Genomic DNA, 27,020 nt, shown 5'->3' with positions numbered 1-27,020 from the left:
CCATAGAAGACTCTGTCCAGCGTCTGCACGTCGGCACTTGAACAACTTTAAGCCAAAGATTGCCCATCACCGTCTGTTAGTATTGAAGTGATTCCTGATAATGTTTCAAAGATGTACAAAACTGATACTAAGAATATCAGTAGCTCCTATATGATTTTACTTGTCTTTGACTTTTCCAAAAGGATAGATACTGCTGTTTGTTAATATAAATGTAAAATAACTGCATTTAAATCTGCTTTTATTTTTAATCTTTACACAGAAACATATACGATGACTTTCCAAAACTTACAGGACATTAACAATTTTCTTTTCTTTTTTGAAAAACACATGTTAGCTCTTTCAATTCTTGGTTCATTTCTAAAAGAGACAATTAGGTCCAGCCAAAAGAACTGTAATGAAAAAGTTTTCGAATACATTATGTGCTGTCGGTGATGTCAAAACAAAAGCCAGCTATGACTAGAAAGGCAGGGCTCTCACCTGCCAATAAACTGCCCTTGATCACTTACAAGAGGGGCACATCCCAGCAGACTCTATGTGTATTAAAAAAATACTTGAAAGGGAAGAAAAAGTATCACACAGGTCACAGCAGCAGTCTCAATGGACCCCTCAGGGATTTCAACTCGTCTTGGCCTTGTCATCCTCTATGCAGCTTTCCACTCGGCCCAGAAAATGTCGATAGGAAAATGTTTGAGGGGCCTCTGGTGGAAATTTTTTCATTCTTTCTGCATTGACAGGATGCCAAATCAATATTTACTTCCCACTAACAAGCTGCTCGAGGTCTCAGTAGAAAATATTGTAGAGAATGCGGGAAGACACAGTAATAAACAGCTGTCTGGCTGTGAGGAAAACATGAATTGACTGGAAACAGGTCCATAGTAAAAGGTCACAGAAACCCATGAACTCCTCAGGTGTCCATATCAACTACCAACTTTAAAGACACATAATAAAGAATCTCTTTTCCTAAGAGGGCTGAGAGAATGGATCCTTTTCAGTGTAGCAAGCCTAGAGGTGGACTCAATAATTTAATTAATGCATTTGCTAAGACCTGTGTCGGCTCTTCCCAAGGCATTTGTTTCATTTGTTAAGTCCACAAGTACAAATAGAGGGTTAACTTTCCTGTCTACTTATTGGAATACTTCTTTACCTAACAGAAGTAAATGATGTGGTAAGTGTTTACAAAAAGTTAGACATCGAGGAAAAGTGTAAGGCTTGGAATATGTTTTTTTTTTTTTTTAAGTTTTTAGAGATGAAGCAGAAAAATGAAATACCTGTCCTTCAAGAAGTTTCTGAATGTACAACAGCCATTCTCGATCATTCTCAGCATCTATCCTTGTCCTTTCTATGTCCTAAAGGAAGAAAATCAAAACACCGGTGTTAATTGCATTTACAATGAACTTGATCATACTGTTAGATACCGAATAAATTTAAAGAGATTCAGTAAAGGATTCAGTAAAGACCAGCCTGTCCTTCCAAAGTAGGGAATATGCAAATCTGTGCTCTTAATATTCAATTTATAAATACTGACACGTGGGAGATAAAGCTGTATTTCTCTATTTCACAATACAATTCAAGAATATTTTATTTCTGCCTTCACAGTGGAGCTCAAGGTAGGGACAGAGGTGGCGCCGAAAGCAATTAAAAAAGTGAAAAATAAGACAAAACTGTATAAAAGAATCATTTACAAGTGACCCTTGTAAGATAACATAAAACCTTATATTAATTTAAAAATCTGACTTGTCAATAGATAATTAAGGAGTAACCGTTACAATTGCAAACAAAATAGGACATGGCATGGCTCCAGTGTTTTTAAATGCTTGCTTGTTTTAAACATCCAAAAACCAACTGATGGGCAAGGGAGGCTTCTACTTCAAGTAGAAGTAAGCTCCTAAATATTTTCAACCCCTCAATGATCAAGGTAAAATATTTCTGAAAGTATAATGTATTCATATGTGCAGCGGATTATTCAGTTAAGATCATGATTCAGCTTACAAAAAAGGGAAGGGCTTGGAAAATGAACAATTGTTGAAATTTACTAGATGCCAGGTATTGGGCGAGGCACTTTGCGTAGGTTCTCATTGTTTTTATATGAATTTACTAGAGTTCAGTGTGGTTATAGAATATAAGTCAGCTGGTTTGGGCTCTGCTTGGACAAGTCTGTCAACTCTCTAGACCTCTGAAAAGATGCAGGGATCTGTCTAACTAAGCCCTGATCTATAATTAAATCTAGTAAATGTATCAAGGTGCACAGGTCCTTCTCAGAACAGTGTGATTTCTACGGGAGTCCTTCTTCTTCCAGGAGGATGTCCACTGAAGGTTGGGTGATATGCATTTCATAGTGCTGTATATTCTGGCTCTAGAATGTATCTGCCCAGAGGCCGGGGTGCCCTTTCTTCACAGAAATGTGCCAGCTACTCTTTGGGACTATAGAGAGAGATCTCCTCATTCATATACCCGAAGGGGGCAACTAATCTGTAAGCCCAGAGGGGGCATCTCCTGAGACCACCCAAAGCTGACGGGCCTATCTTCTAGAATATGTATCTACACACACGTGCACACACACACATACACACGGGGGATTCTGGTAATCTACTTGTTTTACAACTCTTAGGGAACAGTGGAGCACTCAACCCTAATTTTTTGCTAGGATTCTCACTATCAATCAATACATTTTAATTAAGCGTCTATAGTAAGTATAGTTAATACCCTTGCCAGAGACACTATCATTTCCTGTGTGTCTTACATGTGATACTGTATTTGATAATGCTCTTGTACTTCAAAGTTCAGAATTCACAAAGTGAATTCAAAGTGTAGAAAGTCACAGGCATTGTGGCTTGGGTGCTGAAAATAGGAAATGGAGAGTTCACTATCCCATTCACCCATGGGATGAAAACCATCTCTGCAGGATTCCTTTGACCTCTTTTCTAAGAATTCTTGGCAGTTTTATTAAAAACCTCTGCAAATTGTAGATCTGCTCTACACCAGAAGTTTTTCTGTTTTATTTTCTCCAGAAGTTTTTGGAGCAGCTAATTGGGGGCTGAAGGATGTTCTCATACAAATATTTAAGTCTATCATTTTACTTATTCATTGAGCAAATATTTATTGGGAAGCTACCAGCGCCATCATCTCTTTAATGTTTCTAAACAACCAAATCTAATGTTCATGTATCAAAGTTCAGAGACTTAATGGGAGAACAGGATTGAGTATCACTCTCAGGTTTCACAGAAGACGGTACACAGGATGAGATTCTGCTATCTAAGAGGTCATAACTATGTGAAAAATGCACTGGCCTCCCCAGGAGGTAGAGAGCAGCTACTGAGGACCCATATCTATATGCACAGAAATTCACTCAGACAGGAGGACTTTACCCAACTTAAAGCCATAAATATATGTTTTTTCTTTAACTTGATCAGCAATAATTTTGAATTTAGCTAGGAAAGCTAGATTTACTACTTTTGCTCATCTAGGAGGAAAAGTCCTCAAATCAATGATGACCCACCTTAACTGAATCCATTCAAATTGGTTTAATTAAAAATACTAGCTTACAAGATATATGATTAACTAAATTAAAGAAAATAGAAGAGACAGGAAAGGACTTGAATAACTGACCTGAATAACAAACACGCAGTTCTTAAGGTTTTATGTACTGGCTTATTTCTGTATCATACAGTGAAATTTCTCTAAATGTTTTCTGAGTTGGCTAATAGCCCTGATGTAACTTTCATGCGTACATTACTAAGCTGACCTTCATTAATATTATCTCGAAGAGGAAACTCTAAGAATTATAAAACAAAAGTACGTTAAATTCAATGTGTTAAAAGCCCTTTATCAATAAATATTTAAATGATCTTACCATTTCATCTTCTGTATCCATTATTTCCTCTAGATCTGACCGTGAAATGTTCAGGATTGAAGCTGCCAAGGTCTGGACTTTATGGGTTGAGGTTTTGCGCGCATCCCTGTTTTTTCGCATTTTTTGAAACTCTCTAATTTGTTGCCTTATCTCATGGACATCACTTTGTAACTCTTTAACCAAAGCCTGCAGCACATTGGAAAGAACGTGGGCTCATATGGAGTCATAAATGAAGACAAAGCAGTCACAACATAACAATGTGAAGACAGCAGCAAATCACTGCGTATTAGCATTGCTCTGATTTTATTTATTTTGCAACACAGTAGATTGCTCTTTACTTATTGTCTGCATGTAATAACAGCTCTCTTAGATGCACACTTAACTAACTTGCTAGATTAACCAAACTCTCCAATCTCTCTTTCAGATTTACCAACTAATATCCTGGTTGGCGGATGCTGGAAGCAGGCAGGCAACTCTTTGTCATGCCAGAGCACAGCCACTCCTGCCCACTGAGCTGATGCCAACTGTCATTTCTCTGTATGTTCATTGTAATAGGTTAATTACATGATTAATTTACTTATTACATAAGCTCATGAAAAATGGTTACAGAAAGAAAGTTGTTTCTATTTTATTAAAGCTGGATCAGAAATGCTTTGCAAGGACTTGAGAAAGTTGGGTAAACATGTAATTAAATTATGTGTGGGCAAGATAACAATAAAGGTCGAAAAAATTAAAAATCTAGGACTGCTTCACAGTTTTTAAGTTCTCCCTTTGAGAAATGAGTCAATGCTGGTTCATACCATGCCAACGCATGCATAAGAAAAGGACAGCCCTTACTCTGCGTGGACAGAGCTCTGGACCTAGATGCCTAGCTCTGTGATCTAAGAGCAGGTTTGTTAGATGTTTGGGTTATTTTTTGATCTTTTGCCAGCTCAAGCAATGTTGCAATAAATAACAGTACTCATGTACACATTTTGCATCTCTAGGATATATCCTTAGAAATGAAATTGCTGGACCAAAGGATCTAAGTGTAATTTTGAAAGCTGTTACTTAATCTTCCTTCTCTCCATGATAGTACCGAGATACAACTCCACAAAGAACATATGAAAGTACTTGTTTCTCCACACCATTAGCAAAACACTAATCTGGGATCTCACTGTAGTTTGTTTTTTCACTGTATTTTTAAATTTCATTTCTCTTATAAAAAAAAAAAGGTGAACATCAACCTTAAGAGATAACTGTATTTTTTTTGTCATTTTTTTCTATTTTTTTAGTGATTTATAGGAGTTGTTTATATATTTGTCTATTGTACATATCTAAGTTGTTTCATACTTGTATTTTTCTTTTGACAGTAATTAGTGTTTCATGCCAAGGGAAAAATATTTCCTTTTTCTTTTTTTTTTTTTACGATTTTATTTATTATTTATCTGTCAGAGAGAAAGCACACAAGCAGGGGGGCAGCAGGCAGAGGGAGAAGTAGGCTCCCTGCTGAGCAAGGAGCCCGATGCAGGGCTTGATACCAGGACCCTGGGATCATGACCTGAGCTGAAGGCAGATGTATATATATATAAATAAATGCATTTTCTTTTTCTTTTTTTAAAGATTTTATTTATTTATTTGACAGAGATAGAGACAGCCATCAAGAGAGGGAACACAAGCAGGGGGAGTGGGAGAGGAAGTTGCAGGCTCATAGTGGAGGAGCCTGATGTGGGGCTCGATCCCATGACGCTGGGATCACGCCCTGAGCCGAAGGCAGACACCCAACGACTGCGCCACCTAGGCACCCCATAAATGAATTTTCTAACCATGGTTTTTTTCTGCTACTTTTAAGTTTTTATTTTTCATTTTTGTATTTTTTACCCATTTGTCATCATTGAGAAATTATTACATAAAATCATACTCAGTCATCCCACAACAATTTATTAGAAAGTTCAACTTGGTGCAACTGGGTGGCACAGTCAATTAAGCGTCCGACTCTTGGCTTCGGCTCAGATCATGACTTCAGGATAGTGAGATCGAGCCCCACGTTAGGCTCCAAGCCCAGCACAGAGTCTGCTTAAGATTCTCGCTCCCTCTCCCTCTGCCCTCCCCGCCCCACTCCCTCTGTCTCTCTCTCAAACAAAATAAATCATTAAAAAAAAAAAAAGTTCACCTTTCTCCCACTGATCTCCTATGTGTTTAGGTCAGTGTCTGGACTTTCTGTTCTGTCCTCTCTCTCTTTTTATTAGTGAAGCTTTATAACGTATTTAAACTAGAAAGCCTTTATAATATATCTGGCAAGGCTAGTTCCCTCCTACCACCCTCCTTTTTCAGGTTTTCTTGGTAATTTTTGCTTGTTTTATTTTCCATATGAACTTCCACAGGAACCTTGTCTAGTCTCCCTCCTCCTAAAAAACAGATCATACCAGTAATTTTATTTCAATCACGTTAAATTTCATTTGGGTCAGGGTAACCTTTTAGCATGTTGAGTCCTCCTAATTGAAGACCATCGTGTTCCCTTCCAATTAAGTCTTTTATCTGTGTTTCTTAGGATCATTTCGAAGTTTTCTCTTTCTCACTTATTTCTCTTGCTAGCTTATTTACTTTTTGGAGGGAAATTATTGTTGAATTACAGGTTCAATATTTGTTCTGTGTCATTATTTGTTTTCTTCCTTGAAGACTCCAATTATACATATGTTGAATCTCTGTCATTTGCTTCATAAATCCTTTTGCCCCAATATGCTTTATTTTCTAATTGAGGCATAATTATATTGAAATAGTGCACACATTTTAAGGGCTTAGTTTAATGAGCTTTGACAGCTTATGCATGTCTGGAGCCACTACCCTGCTCAAGATATAGAAATTCTTCATACTCCAGAAATTTCTCTGATGTCCCTTCCGAGGCCATTCCTCCCACACCCAAACAGCAATTGTTGACACACATATATTCATATGAGACCAGCAATATACATACTTTCTGAGATAATTTCTTGTCTTTTACTTCTTTGCTTTGCCTGCCACCTTGCTTCCATCTGCTCCTATGTCTCATCATCTTTTTCCTACATTCTTACATTTAATTCCACCTTAAACATGTACTTTTTGGAGGAAATTATTTCAGTAATATTTCAAATTCAAACTAAAATTTTTCATCTGCTCTGTAGCAACTTGTCTGTGGTGAAACTTATTTTTCTGCCACTTACTTTTTCTGTTTTTCTCCATTCTTATTCTACTACATTTGCATAGATACTGTGTTGGTTCATATCTCTGGACTCATTTTTGAAGGAGAAGATTTTTTCCTAGATCACCTATTTATAGAAAGTTACATGGCAGACGGGCCTGTGGTATGTTCCAGGCTAGTGAAATTTTGCATACGACTTTTTTTTTTTTTATGAATTCCATTTGCCAGGTTATGTTTGTTATGGTTTGCTTGCTTTTTTTGTTTTGTTTTGTTTTGTTTTTACAATGTAAGGAATCTCTTTTCTTGACTGCTATGAGAAAAGCTGCCTGCTTCAGATATTCCTTGTCTCTTTCATTCTTCATTAAGCCCTATATCCTTATGGAAGCAAATCAGTTTGAGGATGGTTATCACAAACCATTGCAGACTTGTTCCATTGTTGCAAATAGTGGATGTTGGATTTGTACCTCATGTGAATTTCATCTTCTAAAAGGTCTTGATCTTTCAGAGGTCTGTAGGACCTAAGTCTTCTTTTCATGGTGTCTTATTTCTGTGTCCTTTTGCATGCTTTCACCAACCGTACCTGTTTTTCACTCTTCTTCCATGTCTTTTGAAGTACAGTTTTAGTTCTGACCTACATTGACTGTGAAAAGGAGTTGAATTTTTGTTTCTCATTCTTGTCTGCTGCTTGATTCCGGTGGGGGGGGGGAATGATGATTTTACCCCACTAAAATTAAGACAGAATTTTCCAAAATGCATTTTCCACTAATATTTCCAGTTCTTGACTATTATGAATGAAACTGCTATATATTTTGCTGTACACATTTTGTGTGTATGTTTGTACACGTTTTCATTTCTCTTGGATAAATACCTAGAAGTAGAATTGCTGAGTCATAAGGTAGGTGAATGTTTCATATATTAGAACTTTTAGAGATTTCCACCAAAACTTGCACCACCAACAGGGGATAAAAATTCTCCGTTTCCACATTCATTCCAACATTTGGTGGCTTACATGTCTTCTCTTGAATTATTTAAAGAATTTTTTAATGCTATTGTAAGTTGAAAATAGTCTATTTCATTTTCCAGTTGTTTACTGCTAATATATAAAACATACATTTGATTTTCGTACTTTGACCTTATGTCTTATGAAATGGTTAAACTCTCTTGTTAATACTAGTAGCTGTTTTTTAAATCTTTAGGATTATCTAGGTAAAGAATCATGTCTCATCCAGAGAAATGCAAATCAAAACCACAATAATTAGTTACTTACAAAGCTAGTATGAATGTTAAAAAACAAAAGTAGTAAAAATAGCTATGATTACAACAATTAGTTAAGGGATACAAAGACAAAAAGATGTAAAATGTGGCTTCAAAAACAAAACATGGAGTGAGAATAAGAATGTTGCATTTCAGAATGGGATCAAACTTAAGTTGCTATCAAAATAAAACAGACTGTTACAGATATAAGCTATAATATGTAAGATTCATGTAACCACAAAAAAAAAGGGGCATCTGGGTGGCTCAGGTTAAGGCTCTGCCTTTGGCTCAGGTCATGATCCCAGGGTCCTGGGATTGAGACTCACATTGGGCTCCCTGCTCAGTGGGGAGTCTGCTTCTCCCTCTGCACCTGCTGCTCCTACTGCTCATGCTCTCTCTTGCTCTCACGCTCTCAAATAAATAAATAAAATCTTTAAAAAACAAAACAAAAACAAAAAAACACAAGAAAAAAAGGTATAGTAAATACACAAAAGATAAAGAGAAAAGAATATAAGTATAATTTTTCCTTATATATGAAGAAAGTCATCAAACCACAAAGAAGAAGGGGCACCTAGGTGGCTCAGTCAGTTAAGCATCTGCCATCAGCCCAGATCATGATCCCACAGTCCTGGGATCGAATCCCGCATCCAGCTCCCTGCTCAGCAGGGAGCCTGCTTCTCCCTTTCCCACTCCCCCTGCTTGTGCTCCCCCTCTCTCTCTCTCCCCCTCTCTCTAATAAATAAAATCATAAAAAAAAACAAACAAACACAAAGAAGGAGAGCAAGAGAGGAACTACAAAACCAGCTAGAAAACAATTAACAAAATAGCAATAAGTACATACCTATCAATAATTACTTTAAATGTAAATGGACTAAACTCTCCAATCAAAAGACATAGATTGAATGAATGAATAAAAAACCAACACTCATCTATCTGCTGCCTAGAAGATACTCACTTTAGATGTTAGTACACACACAGACTGAAAGTGAAGGATAGAAAAGATATTCCATGCAAATGGAAACCAAAAGAGAGCTGGAGTAGCTACACTTACATCAGATAAAATGGACTTTAAAACAAAGACTGCAGTAAAAGATGAAGAAAGGTGTTACGTGATGATAAAGGGTTAATCTAACAAGAGAACATAACATTCGTAAATATTTATGCACCCAACCTAGGAACACCTAAATATATAAAGCAAATATTAATAGACCGAAAGGAAGAAATAGACAGTAATGCAAAAATAAAGTAGGGGATTTTAATACCCACTTATATCACTGGATAGGTCATCCATACTGAAAATCAATAAGGAAACATCAGCCTTGAATGACACAATACCAAATGTATTTAACAAATATTTGTAAAACATTCCATCCAAAAGCAACAGAATACACATTCTTCTCAAGTGCACATGGAACATTTTCTAATATACATCATGTGAGACCACAAAACAAAACTTAATAAATTTAAGAGAACTGAAATCATATCAAACATCTTTTCTGACCACAATGATATGAAACTAGAAATTAATTCTATGAGGAAAAGTGGAAAATTCCAGTGTGTGAAGTTTAAACAACATGCTGCTGAATAACAAATGGGCCAAAGAAGAAATCAAAAGAGAAATTAAAAACAAAAAACAAAAAAAATAACCTTGAGACAAATGAAAATGGAAATGTAACACAAAATTTTAAAAACATGTCATTGACAATCACATTTTGGTTGTATACATCCTATAATTATATATTTTACTTGTGTATTTACATTTCCAAAAACCTGTAGAACAAGTATTAATAGTAGCAATGAAAGAGGGGTGCCTGGGTGGCACAGCGGTTAAGCGTCTGCCTTCGGCTCAGGGCGTGATCCCGCCGTTGTGGGATCAAGCCCCACATCAGGCTCTTCCACTATGAGCCTGTTTCTTCCTCTCCCACTCCCCCTGCTTGTGTTCCCTCTCTCGCTGGCTGTCTCTATCTCTGTCAAATAAATAAATAAAATCTTAAAAAAAAAAGATAATAGTAGCAATGAAAGAGACATCCGTGCCTTATTCCTAAGTCGATATTGCTTTTGCCTCAATAGTCTAAGATGGCTCACCACCATATCTAAATTCTTGTCAGTAATATCAAGGAAAGGAGAAGGAGAGGGCACATGCCTTTCAAAGCCCCAAAACACAGTGGAACAAAAAGCTTGAGAACAACCAAACATAAAAGAAGGACAGCTTCCCTTTATCAGCCTTCCCTGTATCAGCCTATCACTGAGGCTTGTGCTGCTCAGCATATAGAGGGAACTTCCAGTTTCAAGAGTTCCTTCCCCTCCCTGCGGAAGAAAGAGTGAGGTGAGCAACCAGCTTCCCCAGCCTTTTGATGCACTGTATGAAGGACCTGCTGCAGTTTCATCTCACCCAGAGACTGGCACAACGGAGATGTACAGAGATGGCTTGGAACAAGGAAGAAGGGCTAGGGCTACCAGTATCAGCCAGGCACAGGCACAACCTTGGTTCACAGTGGCCTGTCTTGCAAAGGACCTAATCAGTTTTTGCTGCTGAAGAAACCAATGACCAGGATAGCCCCCTTGCCTCCCTGAAGATTTAACCACTGTATTTCTCCTGCACAGATTTTCTCTGTACTTTGAAAGGATCATACCACATGATCAGGTGGGATCTATCCCTGGGATGCAAGGATGGGTCGACATATGCAAATCAATAAATGTGAAATACTACATTAAATGAATGAAGGATAAAAAATCACACAATCGTCTCAGTAGATGTAGACGGAATATTTAACAAAATTCAACCTCTTCTCATGATAAAAAGTCTCAACAAGGTGGGTATGGAAGGAACATACCTCAACACAATAAAGGTCATATATGACAAATTCCACAGCTAAAATTATACTCAACAATGGAAGGTTGAAAGCTTTCCCTCTAAAATTGGGAACAAGACAAGGATGCCACTGTAAGTCTTGGCTACAGCAATTAAGCAACAAAAAGAAATAAAAAACATCTAAATCAGAGAGGAAGAAGTAAAATTGTCTTGGTTTGCCTGTGACATGATGTTATATATAGAAAATCCTAAAGACTCCACCAAAAAGTCATTAAAACTAATCAACAAATTCAGTAAGTTGCAAGATACAAAATCCACATACAAAAATTAGTTGTGTTTCTATATACTAACAACAAAACATTGGAAAAGATAAAGAAAACAATCCCATTTCCAATAGCATTCCAAACAATAAAATCAAAGTAGTAAATTTAATCCAGGAAGTGAAAGATCTATACACTGAAAACTATAAGACACTGACAAAGTTAATTGAAGAAAATGTGAATAAATGGAAAGATAACCCATACTCATGGATAGGAAGAATTAATATTGTTAAAATGTCCACATTACCCGTGGGGCGCCTGGATGGCTCAGTCGTTAAGCATCTATCTTCGGCTCAGGTCATGATCCCAGGACCCTGGGGTCAAGCCCCGCGTTGGGCTCCCTGCTCAGCAGGAAGCCTGCTTCTCCCTCTCCCACTCCCCCTGCTTGTGTTCCCTCCCTCGCTGTGTCTCTCTCGGTCAAATAAATAAAATCTTTAAAAAAAAAAAAAAAAGGCCACACTACCCAAAACCATCTTTAGATTCAATGCAATCCCTCTCAAAATTCCAATAGCATTTTTCACAAAAATAGAAAAACTATCTTAAAATTTATATGGAACTACAAAAGAACTGAATGGTCAAAGCAATCTTAAGAAAGAACAAAGCTGGAAGTATCACGCTTCCTGATTTGAAACTTTATACAACTCAATAGCAAAAATCCAACTAATCCAATTTAAAATGGGTAAAGGATCAGAATAGCATTTTGCCAAAGAACACACACAAATGACCGAGTACATAAAAGGGTACCCAGTCTCACTAACCATTAGGAGAATGCAAATCAAAAGCACAATGAGATATCACTTCATACCTATTAGAATGGCTATTACCAAATAGGTAAGAGATACAAATGTTGGCAAGGATGGGGCAAAAAGGGAACCCTGTACACTCTTGATGGGAATATAAATTGGTACAGCCACTATGGGAAACAGTATAGAGGTCCCTCAAAAATTAGAAGTAGAACTACCATACGATGTAGCAATCCTACTTCTGGGAATATATCCAAAGGAAATGAAAACAGGATTTTGAAAGAAGTATCTGCACTCTCATATTCAGTGCAGCATTATTCACAATAGCCAAGACATGAAAACAACCTCAGGGTCCATTGATGGATGGATGAATGGATGAAAGAAAACACGGTATATATACATATATATATATATATATATAAANACGGTATATATATATATATATATATATATATGCAATGGAATATTATTGAGCCATAAAAAGGAGGAAATCCTGCCATTTTGACAATATGGATGGACCTTGACAGCACTATACTGAGTGAAATAAGTCAGACAGAGAAATACAAATACCATATATTTCTTACCTGCAGAATCTGAAAAAGCTGAATTCATAGAAGCAGAGGGTAGAGCAGTGGTTGCCAGGGGCTGAGGGGTAGGGGGAGGGAGACATTGGTCAATGGATACAGACCTCCAGTTATAAGAAAAGTAAATTCCAGGGTGTAATGTACAGCATAGTGACTAAAGTTAACAAAACTGTATTGAATTCTTGAAAGTTGCTGTAAGAGCAGATATTAAATGTCTTTACCGTAACAACAACAACAACAAAATGGTAATTATGTGAGGTGTGATGGATATGTTAACTAGCTTTATTGTGGTAAACATTTCACGATAGGTACATATACCACATCATCACACTGTACACCTTAAATTATAGAGAGTTATATATCAATTATATTTCAATAAAGTGGGAAAAAAGAGCAGAAAAAATCATAATTAAGGGAGTAGATCAGTGTCAAAGTATTAACAATGGTACATATAAAAATAAAATTATAGTGCTCCACAAATGTTCTCATTAAAGAAGCAAGATATTTATATGCCCAAAACATCTTACTAAATCTTTCCAAAGCAAGCATATATTGGTAATTAAATGATTTAAGCTTCCAGCTAAATGTTGTTCTTTGGCTGATATTTATTTCAGAGCTAGCAAAAACCACTGAGAAGATAGAATCTGGCATATGACTCTCTCATCTAAGCACATTAACAAGCCTATATCAGGGCTCAATCAAACTGAGCAAAGACTTCTAGGAATTTCCCTTGTGTGTTTTATTCAGCTACTAGGAGGATTCAAAGCCTCAGCTCTGCCACATATATCCAGCCCAGATGCTCAAAGCACTTGATTTCACCCCAGGGCAAAATTCCATATTCAAGACGAGATCTAGAACAGATGGTCACTCCACCTCTTCTCTAATCTGGTTGTGCCCTATGAAAAATGCACAGACTAAAGGGAACACAGATTCCACAACAGGTCCAGAACAAACATTATTGCTATTAATACTAGTAATAATATTTATTAAGTACTTTTGTGTACATGATACCCTAATAAGCTCTGCACAGAATCAGTCCTGGTTATCACAATGTTCCATGTAGGAACCACACACACATTCTTTAACTATGCTCTTTAAGGAATGTGCACAGCTCTTGCCTTCACAGAGTTTTCAATCTAAGCAGTGATTATGTGTCTAATACCATTCTTGACCCAGATATAAAATGAATTCCTTAAGAATTGAATGAGTCTTATAACATGCCAGTACTTTGGGGATAATGAATGATGGTATGTTCAGTGGAAAGGAGAACGTGTGCAAAGGCAGGAATGAACACACTACGGGGGAAGAACTAGATTCCAAGCAGGATAGGGCCAAATTATGGAAGGTGTTAAATATTTTAAAAGCTGAGGTCTAGCACCGTAAAGATTTAGGAAGTCACTGATGGTATGTAGCCTCAGATAGTGGTTCCTGAGCATTTCCCTCTGGTCCTAGGGCCATGTGTGCAAGGAAGAGAAGGATGGTAGTCATCTCATGGCTCAGAGCAAATGTCCAGTCTTTGCCAATGTTTCTGGTTTGGCATTAATTTGCTGGTTGCCCTTTATTAGAAAAATGGATTAAGCAGCAGAAATAGTGCCAGTATCAACTTCATATTGGCTCTACAGCACAGTGAAGAAAAACAAATTTCAAATTACCATTAGCCTTTGATTAAATGCCAAATGATATATAGATTCAGTTGATAAAAACAACTGAAGGCAGTGTTTTAAAAACTGTTTTATGCATAATAACACCTAACTTGTTAAATTCAACTTATTGGGCCCCACCCTGACGAAGATTTTGATTCAATAAATCTGGAGCCCTATATTATGCATCTTATTTAAAAGCAATAGACTCAGTTATTCCAATGCAGGTAATCCAATACCAAACTGAAACAAAGTGGAAAGGTTCTGAAAGAGTACTAAAAATGGCTTATCGATATCTTTTTAATCTTTTCCTATTATATAATCTTTAATGCGTTACTCAAATTACAAAGTCATGAAACCACAGCAATTCTGAATTTCTCTATCAAGACATTTATACTCTACATCATTGTTGGTGAAAAATATGAAGGATTAATATGTCACCCTTCAACAATTAGAAATTAGATACCTTATCATTAAATATCATTCAAATCCTTGGACAAAAATAAAAACCTTGATTTCCAAAAGATAATTTTTGCCAAATTACTTTCTGTGAAGAAGTACACCCATCATATTATCATGAAGGTCATGAAACTTCATCAAGTCTATAATAATCAAATATGTAATCATAAAATTCATTTTTCTATTTTTAAAACTTCTGGTTATCAATTCTTTTTAAAAAGGACACATTCAAAGAATATTTAAAGAAAACAATTAGCATTTAAATAAATCTTACAATTATGTATTTCATATTTTATATCTTGGCTAAAAATGCAATAAAACCCTAATCTGAATATAAAACAAAACAAAAAAAGGCTTATGAAACTAAAAGTCATAATACAAATGGTTTACATCATGAATAATGACAATATTCAGTGAGAGTGCTTATAAGTTAAACAGTGAGACTATTCAACAAGTATTTGGAAGAAATGACATTTTGAATCTGGAAAAGGTAAATTACGTTTACTAAAATTAATACTCGGCAATCATTTGGGGTCCTCGGAGGCAAAGTTTATTGGTTTGACTTTATATCCGCTGAAACCTTTGTTAAAAGAGATAAAACAGATAAAATGTTTTATTCCATTCATTTTGTAGATATTTTCAAAATGAGGAAACTCCCAAGGTATCTATGATTTCCAAAGAAACAAAGTAAGGGATTTGTTCTAAATGGGTACTATTAACAGTGGCATAAACTGTCGTAAGCTCCTATTTTTAGAGAAATGAAGAATGCGGTATTATACATAAGATGCAGTTATCTGCCATCTTATATTCAATCTATAAGCTCAGGAATGTTATTTCTTATAAATAAGATCAATACCTATAGAGATAAGTGGATTTAAAATATTCTACTTTATGTTGAGCAGAGAAGCCTCTACTGGGGGCTTAAGAGATGCCAAACTGGGATGCCTGGGTGGCTCAGTCGGTTAAGCATCTGCCTTCGGCTCAGGTCATGATCCCAGGGTCCTGGGATCGAGTCCCGCATCGGGCTCCTTGCTCAACAGGGAGCCTGTTTCTCCCTCTGCCTGCTCTGCCAGCTGCTCTCCCTGCTTGTGCTCTCTCTCTCCTTCTGACAAATGAGTAAATAAAATCTTAAAAAAACAAAAGAGATGCCAAAGTACCTACCAATCTAGAGAGAGAAACAAACAAAAACCTGATTTGAGAACATTAATATATTAATATATATAAAATAATATACATTAGAATACACACACACACATATATGTGGCAAATTTAATTGAGTGATTCAAGTAACAGTGGGGTTATTTGGGAAAGGAGACAGTAAGTACTGATGTTATTTGATTCTATAGTTTAAACTTTCATTTTATAAAAATTCCATGAATTGAAAATATTTCATATATTGAAGTAAATTTCTATTGCTTTGTTATGCCAGTTTCTTTAAATTTTAATTCCAGTATAGTTAACATACAGTGTCATATTAGTTTCAGGTGTATAATATAGTGATTCGACAATTCTATATATTAGTGCTTATCATAAGTGTACTCTTAATCCCCTTGACCTATTTCACCCCATCCTCCCACTCACTTCCCCTCTAGTAACCATCTGCTTGTTCTCTATAGTTAAGAATCTGTTTTTTGGTTTGTCTCTTTTTCTCTCTGTTCGTTTTATTTCTCAAATTACACATATGACTGAAATCACATGGTATTTGTCTTTCTCCATCTTACTTCATTTAGCATTACACTCTACATCCATCCATGTTGTCAGGATCTCATTCTTTTTTATGACTTAGTAACAGTCCATTGTACCTATATGTACCACAGCTTCTTTGCCCATTCATCTACCGATGGACACTTGGGCTGTTTCCATAATTTGGCTATTATAAATAATGTCCCAATAAACATAGGGGTGCAGAGATCTTTGCAAATTAGTGTTTTCATATTTTTTGGGTGAATGCCCAGCAGTAGGACTGCTGGATCGTAGGGTAGTTCTATTTTTAATTTTTTGAGGAACCTCCACACTGTCTTCCACAGTGGTTGTGCCAGTTTGCATTCCCACCAACACTGCAAAAGGGTTCCTTTTTTTCCACATCCTCGCCTACACTTGTTGTTTTTTGTGTTTTTGATTTTAGCCATTCCGATAGGTATGAGGTGATACTGCATTGCGGTTTTGATTTGCATTTCCCTGATGATTAGTGATGATGAGCGTCTTTTCATGTGTCTTCTGTCCATATGAATGTCTCCTTTGAAGAAATATCTGTACATGTTTTATGCCCACTTTTTAATTGGGTTATTTGTTTTGGAGGTGTTGAGTTTTATAAGTTCTTTATATATTTGGATACTCTTTATCAGATGTCATTTGCAAATACCTTCTCCCATTCCATTGGCCATCTTTTAGTTTTGTTGATAGTTTCTTTTGCTGTGCAGAAAATTTTTATTTTGATGTAGTCCCAACAGTTTATTTTTGCTTTTGTTTCTGTTGCCTCAGGAGACGTATCTAGAAAAATGTTGCTATGGTTGATGTCAGAGAAATTACTGCCTATGTTGTCTTCTAGAATTTCTATGGTCTTAGGTCTCACATTTAGGTCCTTAATCCATTTTGAGTTTATTTTTGTGTATGGTATAAGAAAGTGGTCTCTCCAGTTTCATTCTTTTGCATGTAGCTGTACAATTTTCCCAACACCATTTGTGGAAGAGACTGCCTTTTCCCATTGCATAGTCTTGCCTTCTTTATCAAAGATTAATATACCATGTAACTGTGAGTTTATTTCTGTGCTTTCTTTGCTGTTCCACTGATATTAGTGTTAATGTTTGTGCCAGTACCATACTGTTTTGGTTACTACAGCCTTGCAGTATATGACATGCCAGTTTTTAATCATACATGCCATCAAGCAGCACAAGTAACTCAATCTCATCAAACATCGCTCAAAAACAACACAAAACATTGGGATTTCAAGAGAAAAGAGCGAAAGTAAAGAGCTATTTTCCCACTGCAGTCACACTGTTTTGGTGCTTATTTTATTTTATTTTTTTTAAGATTTATTTATTTATTCGACAGAGATAGAGACAGCCAGCGAGAGAGGGAACACAAGCAGGGGGAGTGGGAGAGGAAGAAGCAGGCTCCCAGCGGAGGAGCCTGATGTGGGGCTCCATCCCATAACGCCGGGATCACGCCCTGAGCCGAAGGCAGACGCTTAACCGCTGTGCCACCCAGGCGCCCCTTGGTGCTTATTTTGAAAGGCCAAAGAACTACCATTAAAATTTCACATCTCCAATAGAAATTTACGTAGTGATCATGACTACATGCTGACTGTTTTGCAAGGCGCCTGGTAGATGTGGAGGTGGGGACGGAGAAAACACTGTCCTTCACTTTAGGAAACTCATCATCTACCTCGCGGCAACAGCTCCATTTGCTAGCTCTAAGACAAGGTGGAAAAAAGGCACCAAAAAGAGGTATAAACAGCTCACAGTGGGATTACAGGAGCAGAGCAATCACCAGATTCCTGGGCCTTAGTGCCTGGTATCGCTGAAACCAGAGCTGCTCCTCCTCGGTTTTCCCAGAAGAGCGAAGGGAGGAATACTTGTCTGAATGTATGGGGCAAAAGCACAGACCAGAGGCCTAAAAAGCTCCTTAGAAGGATTTTCAAACAAACCACCTGTATCCGCCCCTCCCCCACCACCCTCAGTGGTTCCTTGTGTAGCCAATTACTGAGCCTCTCTGGGGTTCTTCAGCTGTCAGATAATTTCTAGACAGTACAGCCTTTGCAGGCACTTCGATTTGTCTTCCTTTTGCTCTGCTAAGTCATTTACCATTCCTCTATCCATTCCATGTCTAATAGGCTATGGACTGGGGTTCAGATGTCTCTGAGCTTCAATAAATCTGGAGCAAGTTTCTGGTTGTTCTTGCTGGATTTTCGAAAGGAGAATAGAGTGGAAATGACTTCATTCTTTTATCTTAAAACCTGTCTTGATTACATGATTATTACAATCTCATTACTGAACTGACGTTAAAGTATATTAAGAATAGGGTGGAAAATTTTAAACTCAAACTATAAAACCAAATCTTTTGTAGACAAATTTTCAACAATGTGGCAAGTAGGGTAGGAGAAGATACTTTGTGGTTTCAGAAAGCAGAAAGAAACTACAGAGTGTTCCCACATCATCTCAAGGAGGCCACCACTCTCCTGAAGTAAAGTACAGCTGTAAACTACTAATAATTCAAACCTTCACAAAGATGGTGAACTCTTCCACTTTCTCATTGGCTAACAGCAGCTTCTTCTGTGCACCTTCTAGGGCCTGCTCACTTTGCAGCGCTAATCCTTGAAGATGCTTAGATGCTGCTGTTTCAATCTCTGCCATTGCAGATTCAGTCTCGCTTATTTTTGATACTAGGAGACTAAGCTTGACATCCTGCAAAAGACCGGTGATCACAGAATAAAAAATAATTCATAAACTATTTGGAAGAGTTAGGTATACATGTCAGGCAAAGACATGGTTTCATGATTCTCTTTATGTATGTATTTGTTTTTATTTGGGTAAAATTGATTGTTGTTTTCATTTATTTTCAATAAAATGTCCTGTGCACATATTCTCATATATTTATCATCAAAGTTAGTTTATATTTTAAAAAATTATAAATCATTAAAGACATGGAAGCTATTTTAGACCAAAAGACCTCACATATCAAATGGAAATATTTAATCAGTTTATAAGGTTAGGTGTATCTAAAAATTTGATATCCACTTGGGTCAGTTCTTAACAATAGGGTTCATTTAAAAGACATTATCAAGACACAAAATCTGTTTCTCTAATACAGCACTACCCGTAATGTTAAACAATTTCTTAGTGTTTCAAGTAGAGATAGAAATGTTATTTGCCGTTATCTGAAACAATTAAGTTGCTCATAATAGTTTTGGAGAGAAAAAAATGACAACTTTAAAAATGAAAAAGACATAGTTCTATTCTATTTCTAAGCTAACATGTCCAAAAAAGCATACCTTTTTTTCTAATTCTTCTTTAGTTTTTTGATACATCTGTTCATACTGTGACTTCTCTTTCACGGCAACACTGAGTCTCTGCTTTAGTGAATCAATTGATACTTTCTTGTTGGAACATTCTTCAGTTAGTGTCTTCACCTACAGTAAGAGCATAAAGGTAACTATTACCTTTATTACCTTTATGCCTTAACTATTAGGTTAAGGCATCCTAGTCATATGCTCCATTTGTTTCAACAGAAACTAAAACAAATTCATGAATAAGCCTAATTTCATTTGTTTTCTCATAAATGATATCAAATTTAAATGAATAAAAGCTAAAAAAGTAAATGAAAACAAATTCAAGTATAAGGTTTGTAGCACTCATATAATGAATGAGCAAAAATCCTTAAATCAATAACAAAACTAAAAATGCACAAAAAATTATGAATGCTTGTATGTGTGGCCTACTGAATAATACAGTACTAATTTTAACTATGTTTCCTTTAATTACTAACCTACACTTCCCTGAGCGGTGGATGGTTGTCTCTGATTCTTAAACAAGCCAAGTCATGGGTAACTTTCAGTTGTAACCATGTAACTTGTACTTTTTAGGATAAAATTAAATAAGTGATACAACATATTTATTATACATTTGAAAGAAGAAATAGTTTCTCCTCATTCATTTAATGCCACTAAAGATATGTAATTATTTATACATAGATTCTAAGACTGTATCTGGAATGACATCTGGAATGAAAATTTAAAAATCAGCAATATTTAAATGATAACACTGAAAAAAAAACCCTATAGGAAGTAATTATAATTTATGTGGGTACGTGGAGGGCAGAAAGAAAGAAAATCTATATGCATTTGTCTTGCTCAAGTAAAATTTTCTCTCTTAAATCCATTTGAGCTAACGGATACTTATATTTTTATCTCCAACAAGGAAAGGGAGGGAGATGCTCTCTCTGGAGTAGATAACATTTAGTGAATGCCAAAGCACAAGCTGCTTTATGAGTTGTGCAAATAGCACCTTTTTAAAAACAAAACAAAACAAAACAAAACAAACAAACCCCAAAATGTCTTAGTCAGCAAATTGCTGATTTCTACTTTGGGGTCAGACACGCAACTATGGTAAGTACAACTTTCTTCCTAAGTACACTGAATTAAGTGTACAGAAGGAGAAAGTACACTTTTAAAAAACTGTGTTAAGTACATTTTTTAAAGAACTTCTGGTAGTTATTGGTTATCACATTTTTCATTTAAAAATATATGCTTCATTCAATCATTATAAATGTTAGTAAATTAAAGCAAATAAATAGAATAATTTTAAGTTGTAAAAATTTTAAACTTTAAAATGCTGAATAAAATGTAATTATATACCCAAAAAACATTGAAGGTTTTTAAATTTAAACCTGATTACCTTCTCACAGTATGTTCACAAACACAAAGAGAATGTGTGGCTATGTTATGTATGAGATTTGAGTCTTGAATTTTAAAACAAATAATGTACTTTCAGGGCAAATAATGTAATTATATAACAGTACGCATTGTCTATGAATATTTTCTACAAATTTGTTAAAATTGAATACTCAAGAACATAAATAAGAGGGAAGTGATTTTTTTCAGTGTCAGAAAACATAAAAGTTGATACCTTTTTTTCAAGACTTTCTAACATTTCATTAATACTCTCATTACTTTCCAGATTTACTTTCTGTCGAAATTTCAAGTCCTCTATCAAATGTCTTTTCATGGTTATATCCCTCTCCATTCGAGACATCCTTGAAAGGGAAAAAAGACGTTTTATTGAGAGTGACAGAAAATACTTTAGCAGTGATTATATGATAATCTTACATATTATCCAGTGCTATAACTACTGTTAATTTTTAAATGCTATCTGATATTAAATGCAGATTAATAAGATAATTCCATGAGATGAAATATTGCTCTATTAATACTTTGAGTTTTTGTAAAATCTATAATCCAGTTGTGACTGGTAATTATAGTATTATATATATGCATTAAAACATAAAAAATAGAAGAACTGAGAAAGATTGACAAAATTTATGAAAAATTAAAATTGTTATATTTAAATTATATTCTTGCATTTCTAAGAAAAATCAAACTGATATTCGGAGATCATGAACAAGCCTAACACTGATAGGAAACAATTCTATACATTAATAAGCAAATGTAAAATCTTATACCATCATATAGAACATGGTATCTTCTAATTTAATACCGTTTGCGATTGAATTGACCTATCAGTGTAGCTCCCATGGATAACATGGATAAAATGGCAGCTGCGGTGACGACTACCACTAGTCCTACCGAATAAGTAACAGGCAACATTTGCCACGTGCCTGCTGTGTGCGGAGCTCTGTTACAAGTGCTCTACACGCACTCATTCAAGCCTCACAAGAATTTTATGAGCAAATGCTATTAAACTGCGAGCTGGCAGGTCGAGGAGCCAGGATTCAAAGAACGTTTCTCTAGAGCCCTCATTCTTAAATAGTAAACAAGACTGCCTCTTAGGTTCATAAATAAACTTGGAGACAATTTTGTTTAAAAAATTAACCAATCTTTTTGTCTAGTAGTTTCATCTGTTAATACGCTTCTAAGTGATCTTCACTTAAATATGGTATACCTGTATGTACACGATATATATATTTTATATATATATATAAAATATATATATCTTTCTCTCTATATATCTATATACATATCTAATATATATGTAATGTATATATATCTTTCTCAAATTATCAACGACAGCCCAGAATTCTATCTAAACATGTTATCACCCCTAAGCTCTAATAATATATCCATAAAAGATATAGAAAGGAAATCATTTTGATTCAGTGAGATAGGACATTTCAAACCCCTTTTTGTTAATAAATATATAAAGTACAAACTTTTGTAATCTTCCTTTTATTGTAGAGACAAGAAAAACTTTCCTTTTTTCCCACCTTAGCTCTATAAGATTAGGCATTAAATCCAATAAAAGATCAATCTACATATATATTTTTGGCCAAATAATGACCACATTCATAACTTTTCTGTTTGTAGTCTTTAGGTCATTAATTTATTTATATTCAAAATTAAATGTTTAAGAACAAAAATCTAACGTTAAATATTCTTACTCTAAATAAAAAAAATAGTAAATAGTTTGCTATCGACCATTCTTGTACGTAATATTCCTTAAACTTGCATCTTATTTGGGTTTAAACATGAACTAAGGAAGGAAAAACTTCATTTTGAACATGTGGTATTGCTTCTTGGGTGCAATGTTTAATACAGTTAACTACCACTAGGTGGCACCAAATACAACGGATAAAAATATCAAGACCATACTTTTCATGCATCTCCTTTATGTGTTCTTCTTTTGCTAGGAGTTCAAATTTCAGAGCCTTCACATTTGACGACTGTTTAGTGAGTTCATTAGTTGCATTCTAGATTAAAAATACACATAAAATCAAATACACTTTTCAATCTTTGGTGGAATGCAGCCTACAAATAAATGCCATTCTCATGAAGAGAATTAAATTTGCAAAATTATGGTTATAATTAAGAAGGACATTTTAATATCTTTAAATGCTTTATTTTATATGTTTTAATAGAAGTACTATGGCACACTAAAAATTTTATATAACATACCAAAACCACAGAAGAATGCTATTGTATAACAACTGTAAAAAGTATATACACAAAATACACGTATGGGAAATAGGGATTGTCTTTGTAAAATGTAAATGTGCATGTGATTAATTTAGTATTTTAATAGGCTAATAAGATCACTTAAAATGAATGGTGGGTTTACTAAGAACCCGTAACAGACCAAATATGGTCACAAATGCTCTGCAGCTCTTTCCATTAGGAGGTGAGATTCATCTTCCAATCCTTTCAGTCTGGTCTGGCCTGTGATTTGCTTTGACCAAAAAAAAAAAAAAAAAAAAAAAAAAAAGTGGCAGAAATGACATTATGCAAGTACCAGATCCTGGGCCTCAACCCTTGCAGCTTGCACTTTTGCCCTCTTGGAATGCTGCCTGGGATCCCTGCAAGGTGGAGGAGGATGGAGGTATCCCAGCAGATGGTCTGCAGACCAACTGCCTGGCTGTGAGGGAGGCTATCTTGGAACTTCCAGGCCAGATACATCATGGAGTTAAAGAATGCAGGCACGGGAGAGAACTCAAAAGACAGAAGCAAAAGAGCTGCCCAATCCAACCCACTGGATCAGAAGAATTAATAAATGGCTGCTGTTTTGAGCTGCTACACAGTGACAGGTAACTGATAGGGAATTTTACTAATACTAAATCCTTCCTTACTTGAATGTATTAATACTACTACTTATTATTAAAGTATCTATGCATAAACATCAGTTTTTCAAAGGAGAACAGCTTTGTGGTATTTGCTGACTGTACAGCCCAGGAGCCAGAGGTAGTAACTGGAGTGTCAGGAACCCTAACTTTTAATATTGACTCAAGTTCCAAGTCCACATCTAATCTGAGATATACCTAGTGTTTTTGATGTTATAGTTTCTCTACCTACAAGATAGTGCTAACATATATTAATTCATTTGTTACAATTTTAAAATATTAAATTAATATAAGTAGAATAAAATATGACAGCTTTAAAAATATTTGGATGGTTATTTTGCTAATCTTTCTAGTAATTACAATAATTTCTGTTAAAACTATTCCCAGCTTTGACTATGTCATGCTAAAAAAATGTAAATTTGAAAAGATGAAACCATTAATCACACCATGTAAATATGAGTCAAATTCATTAGTCATCTCATTGGTATAGCATATGTAAATATAAAATTTGAAATAATTTTTACAATAAGTATGTAAATTTTTTAAAAAGTTCAAGACTACGTCAACATGGCAAGTGTACTGAATGTGAAAAATTTTGACGAAGTGGGGGAGTCTGGGTGGCTCATGAGTTAAGTGTCTGACTCTTGATTTTGGCTCAGGTCATGATCACAGGGTTGTGGGATTGAGCCCCATGTCGTGCTCTGCTTAAAACATGCGGTGGAGCTTGCTTAAAATTCTTTCTTTCCTTCCCCCTCTGCTCTCTGCCTTCCCAATCTCTCTCTCTCTCTAAAAAAAAAAAAATAAATAAAAGTTAAAAAAATTTTTTTGATTGTTTGTGTAATGCAGACTAAATTTCCACCATATTTGACATGCATTGCCAGAATAAGATACTCCGCACTAGTGAATTTAGCAGATAATTGAAGCTCTTGCTTTAATCATTAATCTTAAATTCTCTCTGGAATGATTGTTTACTCACTTAGAAACATGAACACCCATAGTTACATTAAGCATTATAATAGTGATATATAGTGATATTATATTATAAATATCATCACTGTATTAATTATATGTTATCTGCTATATTATATCATCACTGTATCATTATATTGTCATGCCTTTTGGAACTACTATGATATAAAGGTTACTGACCGTTACTCTAAATGGTCCCAGACTGCTCTTTTTCTAATTTTTATTTTTACCTTAACATTTTCACATTTTCTTTTTCTGTCAATCCGTTGGTCAAAATTTCTCATTTCTGCCATCCATATCCCTGCCTAAAAACAATCATCTGGCCCTTTAATATGCCTAGTTCTAATCTGTTGCTTTTGAGGTATTTTCTGCTGAGAAGTCAAACAAATAGACTTATTAGAGCTGTATTTAAAATAAAAGATAACAGGCAGTAAATGAAGCCTGACAGTATCTTCAGTGGAATAAATTAAATGGATTTTAAGGTAGTTGTTTGATTCTTTTCTGTTTTTAGACTTAAGGCTGTTATTTTACAAAACTGAAAATGCTCTAAGTCTGACTTCTGGAGAGTTGAGGGATTACTGAATTATAGTAAATAAAACAACACCAGCTTGATACATACTTTTGCCAGAATCTCTAAATCTCACAGCCATTTCATTTGATCCTTAAAAATCCTTATGAAGTGGGTAGAAGGGTATCCCTGCTTTAGACCTCTGGAGAAATTATTTCCTGAGTCTGGTCCCATAAGAAGTTAGTGCACAAAGAGTGATCAAAACCCAGGGCCTCTAACATTTTCCATTTCTACTATACAATACTTACCTGCAGCAAGACCTCAAATCTGGAGTAAAACATGTATTTCAAAAATGTCACAATGGTAAGAATCCATTGTGGTTAGAGCTTTCCAGTCTAAATTTATTAAACATTTTTTTTTTTAATTGCAGAGTGTATGAGTAAAAGCATAGACTTTGAAGTCAGATGGATTGAGTTCTAATTTCGGTTCTATCACTTAGTAGCTCAGTTGACCCTGGGCAATTAATTTATCCTGTGTCTCTGCATTCTCAACAGTAAAACAGAGTAACAGACTTTATCTCACAGGATAGAAATAAGGGTTTGTTTTTTTTTAAGATTTTATTTATTTATGAGAGAGAAAGAAAGAGGAGAGAGAGTGTGAACACAAGCAGGGGGGAGGTGCAGAGGGAAAGGGAGAAGCAGAGTCCCCCCTGAGAAGGGAGACCAACACAGGGCTTGATCCCAGGACTCTGAGATCATGACTTAAGCTGAAGGCGGACGCTTAACAGTCTGAGCCACCCAGGCGCCCCTAGAAATGAGGTTTAAACGAGTTAATATTTGTAAAGGACTTAGAACCAGCCTGGCAATAGTTTACACATAAAGAACAGTAGTTTAAAAGCTATGATGCTTCATTATTGGCTTACTGGAAAACTGGAAGTCACACCAAAGGAATGTGACTTTCAACAATCAGGAAAGTCAAAGAATCACAAATATAAACTGAAGTACTAGTCAATTCCAATTGTATAAATAACTACAAATACACTAAATACACACACACACACACACACACACACACACCATCCAGTGGAAGGAATCTATACATCTCTAAATATTCAATTATCCATCTATATAAAGTTGGGCATCTTGAAGAAACATGTATACTATAGGTAAAAATGAAGATACAGAGAATACACATGAGCACTCAAATGATACTGAATGTACCATGTGTATCTGAGAGGTACACCTAAGAATTTACACAAAAAGTCTAAAATTAACGGATAAAGTAAAAAAGAGATATCTAAACCTTTAATATATTCAAGTCTAACCAGTTTTTCTTAATTAAGCATAAAAACATCAACTAAAAAAGAAGGTATTTCTTGGAAAAGTATTATGTTAGCCATTTGATATCTCTCATGGGTTGAATTGTGTCCCTTCAAAACT

The 27,020-nt window shown here is 35.4% G+C and overlaps 1 protein-coding gene across 3 annotated transcripts in view; it reads right to left on the bottom strand.

Moving 5' to 3' along the window:
• The window catches only part of CNTLN (centlein), a 285,688-nt gene that overhangs the window by 10,907 nt on the left and 247,761 nt on the right, over positions 1–27,020 (bottom strand). For all 3 annotated transcript variants that reach the window (XM_040631462.1, XM_040631460.1, XM_040631461.1), the window contains exons 20-25: positions 23,143–23,240; positions 21,443–21,569; positions 19,810–19,947; positions 19,037–19,222; positions 3,851–4,036; positions 1,269–1,346 (exon numbers count right to left, since the gene is read on the bottom strand). In XM_040631462.1, the coding sequence (XP_040487396.1) occupies positions 1,269–1,346; positions 3,851–4,036; positions 19,037–19,222; positions 19,810–19,947; positions 21,443–21,569; positions 23,143–23,240 (813 nt within the window). The remainder of the gene's footprint in view (positions 1–1,268; positions 1,347–3,850; positions 4,037–19,036; positions 19,223–19,809; positions 19,948–21,442; positions 21,570–23,142; positions 23,241–27,020) is intronic.

The sequence above is a fragment of the Ursus maritimus genome, unplaced genomic scaffold (assembly GCF_017311325.1).
Source record: "Ursus maritimus isolate PB19 unplaced genomic scaffold, ASM1731132v1 scaffold_17, whole genome shotgun sequence".
In the NCBI taxonomy this organism is placed as follows: domain Eukaryota; kingdom Metazoa; phylum Chordata; class Mammalia; order Carnivora; family Ursidae; genus Ursus; species Ursus maritimus.
This window is presented reverse-complemented; position numbering and strand designations above follow the sequence as displayed.